Source organism: Euphorbia lathyris, chromosome 2 (genome assembly GCF_963576675.1).
Source record: "Euphorbia lathyris chromosome 2, ddEupLath1.1, whole genome shotgun sequence".
Lineage (NCBI taxonomy): Eukaryota > Viridiplantae > Streptophyta > Magnoliopsida > Malpighiales > Euphorbiaceae > Euphorbia > Euphorbia lathyris.
The window spans coordinates 101,809,045-101,814,820 of NC_088911.1; the positions used below are offsets into that span (position 1 = coordinate 101,809,045).

Genomic DNA, 5,776 nt, shown 5'->3' on the forward strand with positions numbered 1-5,776 from the left:
AAAATCAAGGCAGCTTTTTCCCGGAGAGACAGATGATGGACAATATTGTTATCGCTCAGGAGATGGTTCATTCAATGAAGACCAAAAAGGTTAAGCGTGGCATTGTGGCCCTGAAACTGGATCTGGAGAAAGCTTATGATCGGCTGAACTGGAGTTTTCTTCTGGATAGTTTGGAAAAAGCTGGGATTCCAGATACTTGGAGGAGTTTGATTGAGGTTTGTATTTCTTCTCCTGTTTTCCAAGTTTTAATTAATGGGGATTTGTCCGAGGAGTTTACTCTATCCCGGGGTATCCGTCAAGGGGACCCTATGAGCCCGTTCTTATTTGTTATAGCTATGGAGAGGTTATCTCATCTCATCCAAGATGCTGTGAACACTGGAAGGCTTCATCCGGTTTCCATTAATAGATTCTGTCCCCCGATCACCTATTTATTCTTTGCTGATGATGTTATGATCTTTGTGGAAGGAAATGAGGAGCAAATTGGTGTGCTAATGGATATCCTGACCAACTTTTGTTCTGCTTCAGGCCAAAAGCTTAATATCCAAAAATCTAGAATGTTATGCTCTAAGAATATGGACCCAAGGGTTGGTAAAAAGTTGAGTGAGATTTCTGGTATTCCTCTAACCAAGTCTCTTGGTAACTATCTGGGGGTTCCTCTCCATAGTGACAGAGTGTCAAAAGCTTCTTTTAAAGAAATCTTCGATAGGACTAATAATAAATGTGCTAATTGGAAAGCTAAGACCCTTTCCCTTGCGGGCCGCCTTACTTTGATCCAGTCTGTGAATGGTTCTGCCCCGAATCATTTAATGCAAGCTTGTAAGTTGCCTGAGCTGGTTCTTAATGGCCTTGATAAGATCAATCGTCGTTTCCTGTGGGAGGATTCAGAAGAGGGGAAAAAATTCATCTGGTTCCCTGGAAAGAGGTGTGCCAATATAAGAATAGGGGTGGGTTAGGGATCAGACAAGCCAAGCATAATAATAAAGTGCTTTTAATGAAGCTTCTTTGGAGGATGTGGCAGAATTCGGACGCTCTTTGGGTTCAGTTATTGTGCGGGAAGTACAGAAAGGATAAGATTTTTGGGGGCCCGAAAGAGAGAGTTCCTAATTGTTCTTTCTTATGGAAAGGGGTTAACCCTGTGTTTTCGGAGTTCTGCTCTGGGATTGGTTGGTCGGTGGGCAATTGTAGATCAATTAGTTTCTAGAATGATACCTGGCTTGATAAGATACCTTTATCAGAAGTGTGTATTTCTCCTTTGCCTCTGGAGATCCGAAACTGGAGTATCGCTGATGTGGTGGATTCAGAGGGAGATTGGGTTTGGTCGAGATTCGAATCTTACCTTAATCTGAAAACGCTCCTGAAAATTCGTGGAGTTAAAGTTAGTAGTAAAGAGGAGGATGGGGATAATCATTATTGGTCCTTTACAAACAATGGTACTTATTCCTGCAAATCTGCATTTGAAACTTTCAGTCTTAACTTGGATACTCCTCCTTCAATCTCTTGGAAGAATATTTGGGCCTTAAAAGTTCCTTATCGCATTAGGAGATTCTATGGCTTAGCGCAAAGAATAGGTTGCTTACTAATGTGGAAAGGAAGAGACGCCATTTAGTTGAGGCAGATACTTGTTGCAGGTGCAAAGTTTAGGCAGAAACCATCTGTCATGTTCTTAGGGATTGTGCGAAGAGTAAGAATGTGTGGAAGAAAGTGATTCCAAGCCAGTTGCTACCTGACTTCTTTGCCCACTCTGAAAACGATTGGTTGTTAAATGGTGTTAATGGTTTGTTATCGCCTGAGATGGAGCATGGTGCTATCCTCTTTGTCGTTGTCTGTCACCAGCTTTGGCAGTGGAGGAATACTGAGGTGTTTGGAGAAAAGCTATAGTGATTCCTAATCTGCCTGATTATTTTCTCCAAGAAAATTAACACTATTATCAATAGCTTCAAATGGGACCATTTAGCCAGTACTAGCCAGAAATCTGTTGAGCATCTTTTGGGTTGGAGTAGACCGGGGGAAGGGATTGTGAAATTAAATACCGATGGCTCGTGTCTTGTGGACGGCAGAATTATAGCTGGAGGGGTTCTGAGAGATGCTGGTGGCAATTGGGTGGCTGGCTTTACTCAGAATCTAGGGATGGACTCTTCCTTTTCTGCTGAGCTCTGGGGTATCTTCTCTGGATTTAGATTGGCCATTGATCTGGGACTGAAAGGCTGCTCGTGGATTCTGACAACCTTGAAGCAGTTAATATGATTGCTAACAACAAGGCTTTGTGCTTGAGTAGCTAAAACCTTGTTAAAGAGATCAGAAGATTGTGTTCTTTATTCGATATCATCTCCTTTTGTCATGTGTACAGGGAGCAGAATAGGGTGGCAGATCGCCTTACTGCGGAGGGCCATGAAAGGATGCCGGGAATTTCAACCTTCTCTTCTCCTCCGAACTTCCTTTGTTCGATGCTGTCAGATGATTGGGTGGGGGTTAGTTTCCCTAAGCTAATCCCGGGGTTAGTTGTTGGTTTTTTTTTTGTTTTTTTTTCCTTTTCCTACCAAAAAAAATCTAAAAAAACTAAACAAATGTATTAATTATACCTTATCCTATGGCTTATGGCATAGGTTAGCCGGACCTATAGTAAAAATTGGTGGTTATATGCTACAAATGATTACAATTTTGTGTCGGTTTTCCTGTGTTCATTCATTTAGTACCGGTTGGTTCGGTTTGCATATTAATCGCAATGAGCAAACAAACACAATTTCACTTGAAAACTTAAATAATTGTACTACGTACTGAAATTATATACTTAAGCAAGCAAATAAATGAGATATATTCATTTAAGAAGAATTAAAGTAGCAACAGAGTTGAAGAATGAAAAACAAACAGTATTAATGGAAGTAAATTCATTTCTTGGCGAAAAGGCCACCGAAGACACTGCCGCCGCCTCCATTCTTCTTCTTCTGTGGGACAGATACAGAGTTCTTACGGCCACTGGAGGTGCCTGTGCCGGTGCCGGTAGGAGTAGGAGTTTTGTCATCTGATCTCTGGAGGATAGGATCAGTCTCATAGAATTGATCTTGCTTAGTCAACTTGCCAAGAACAAAATCAAGAAGTCCCTTTTCTTCTTTAATACTTCCACCACTAGCTGATGATCCCTTTGCTGCTGCGTAGTAAACTCTCACCGGAGGAACAAAGCTCATCGGAAGAGAAGCCATTCTTCTTTTTCTCAAGTCTTAATGGTATGGAGTATGGAGTTGTGGTTATGGTAATTTATTTCTCTAATGTATGGAGGGTATGTTTCTGCCACAAGCTCTCCACAAGTGCCTTATCTTCTTCTTCAATGCTATTTATTTTCTTTTTCATTTAGACTAACCAAAAAGATAAATCCATAGAGAATATGGATCAAGATTTGACATGTGGCATACGGATAACCCATTGTCTTTGGCTTGCCTTTAACTTCCGAGTTCCGTTTTCCATGTCACTCGGGAGATCGACCTCACGTGATAATTAAAATATTGGTGTCTCTTATAATATATATGGGTTCATATTACGAGTTTTTATATTAAGTATCGGGTCTTTCATGTCACTCGGAGAACACCCAATTCACATTTGGACACGTTTATTGTGACCCCGTATAATAATTAAAATAGTGGAGTCTTTTATAATATACGTGGATCGATGTTACACGTGTCAAAATATGTATGGAATGTCCACCATTTGATATGGAGAACCAGGTGCTTCTAATAATTTGTCATAACTTCCTCAACATCTTTCTAATGGGTAAATTACACCAATGGCCACTGAACTTTACCTATTTAACATTATGGGAGCCATTGAACTTCAATTCTTAACAGTATGACAACTGAACTTTACACTTTTTAAGGAATTTAATTCTTGAAAATTTTCGTTTTGGGGTCATTTAGGTGCTGTTTTGTTATGAGAGAGAATGAATTTTTAGAGAGAGAAATCTCCAAAAAATGTGATTTTGGAAAATAAAAAACGTGGTTTCATGGTAAATGTCGTTTTGAACAATTTTAAATTTTGAATATTTTCATTTTGAGGTCGTTAAAAAGTGAAGTTCAATGACCACAATGTTAAAATGGGTAACTGGTTGTTAATAGGGCCGGGCTAAGAGCGCTCATTGTGGTGTGACATTCGCGTCCCCCACATCGTGGATGGTGGAACGATTGCACCCCTTGCGCGTGAGAGAGTCTTTCTCCTAGTAATTACTTAAAGGCCTGTGAATGCCATTTACTTATAAACTAGTTAACATTCTCATTTCTTTCCTATGTGGGATAAGAATGTTTAGTTTATTTTTATCTTCTTCTAAAGCATTTCAAGTGGTTCAATTTAAGCGTCAATTTCTCATTCATCACTTGTCCGTTTTGAGTTTATAATATACCGTTAAAAAGATCGCATGTCATAGAATACGTTTACATATTTCAAGTTATTCTAAATTCCATTTATCCGTTATATATTTAAGTCTCAAGTTGACAAAAAAATAACAAACCAAAAGTTGTTTATAATTTGTTTTGGATATATATAATTTATAAAAATAATTTTAAATTATTATATATATTTAATATATATAAATATTATTCTATCCTTGTCTAAACTTTTCCCTAAAAAAAATATATAAATATTATTTATTTATTACATCATCCGGTTCGATCAATCCGAACTATCCGATCCGACCAAGTGATTCGTGATCCAATCACCAATCCAGTTTGATGTCCTGTCCGGTTCTGATAAGATTGTATTTTATAGCAACAGTTTCTTCCATTAACCTTTGTATACTTTACAATTATATTTATGCCACTAAAATCTCTATCTAGATGGGACACTCCTAAAAGGGCCCTTTTTCATGACCAATTACATCAATTAAACATTGTAAATAAAAATAATTAATGTTCACCTACATATAAATAAGTTACTAATTATTATAACATCACTATAATTTTTTATCTAATAATTGGTAACTTGTGTATAGGAAAAAGATTCACTAAAAAGTTTGAATAGTAGTTACATTAAATGGAATTATTACCTAGTGTGATTATATTTAAAGACCTGGGTCGGTCCTATGTTTTGACTAATTAAAATAGGGTCAATGGTTGTTAAGGAGGGTAGAATTAAAATAGCTCTGTGTATGTAAATAAATGTTGGTGTACGGTCATGCATAGATAATGTTGTTGTAAGATGTTGAAAATTCTTTCTTAATTTCAGTACCAACAATGCAAATGATGCGGAGCATTTCCTTGGAGGATCGAGTCCGGACGAGGGAAGTCGGAGGAAAAACCAAGTACGAACAACAAGTGAGTAAAGATGCCAACACAGTGCCACATGGCAAGTCAGCAGCTAAGGCACGCTCCGCGTGAGTGAAACCACACTCCGCGTGGAGCCTGAGTGATCCGGAAAAAATGGCACTGAAAAGATCAGCAACTAATCCACGCTCCGCTTGGATTGTCCACGCTCCGCTTGAGTGAAAACACGCTCCGCATGGATGAAGGTTTGATCCGGAGAAAAGACCAGCAGTCAATCCACGCTCCGCTTGGAATTCATTTAAAAGACCTTGCTTCTTACTCCAGCTTCCTCCATATTTACAAATCTACCACTCCTTAATTACCACTCATGCCACTCCATATTTACACTCATCCCACTATATATTTACACCCATGCCACCCCTTTATCTTTATCCCAAATTATCCCTATCTTTATCCTTTTTAATTAGTTAAGTGATTTGCCCTTTTATGTAATTTGCTTTAGGGTTTTGAGATGGTATAAATACATCTTTTTC

At 38.4% G+C, this 5,776-nt stretch overlaps 1 protein-coding gene across 1 annotated transcript; it reads right to left on the reverse strand.

Annotated features, from left to right (window-relative positions):
* Positions 1-2,788: 2,788 nt before the first annotated feature.
* Positions 2,789-3,310, reverse strand: LOC136219179 (uncharacterized). Its single transcript, XM_066006461.1, has one exon. The coding sequence runs from the start codon at positions 3,195-3,197 to the stop codon at positions 2,886-2,888; it is 312 nt and encodes a 103-aa protein (XP_065862533.1). The 5' UTR covers positions 3,198-3,310; the 3' UTR covers positions 2,789-2,885.
* Positions 3,311-5,776: the final 2,466 nt, after the last annotated feature.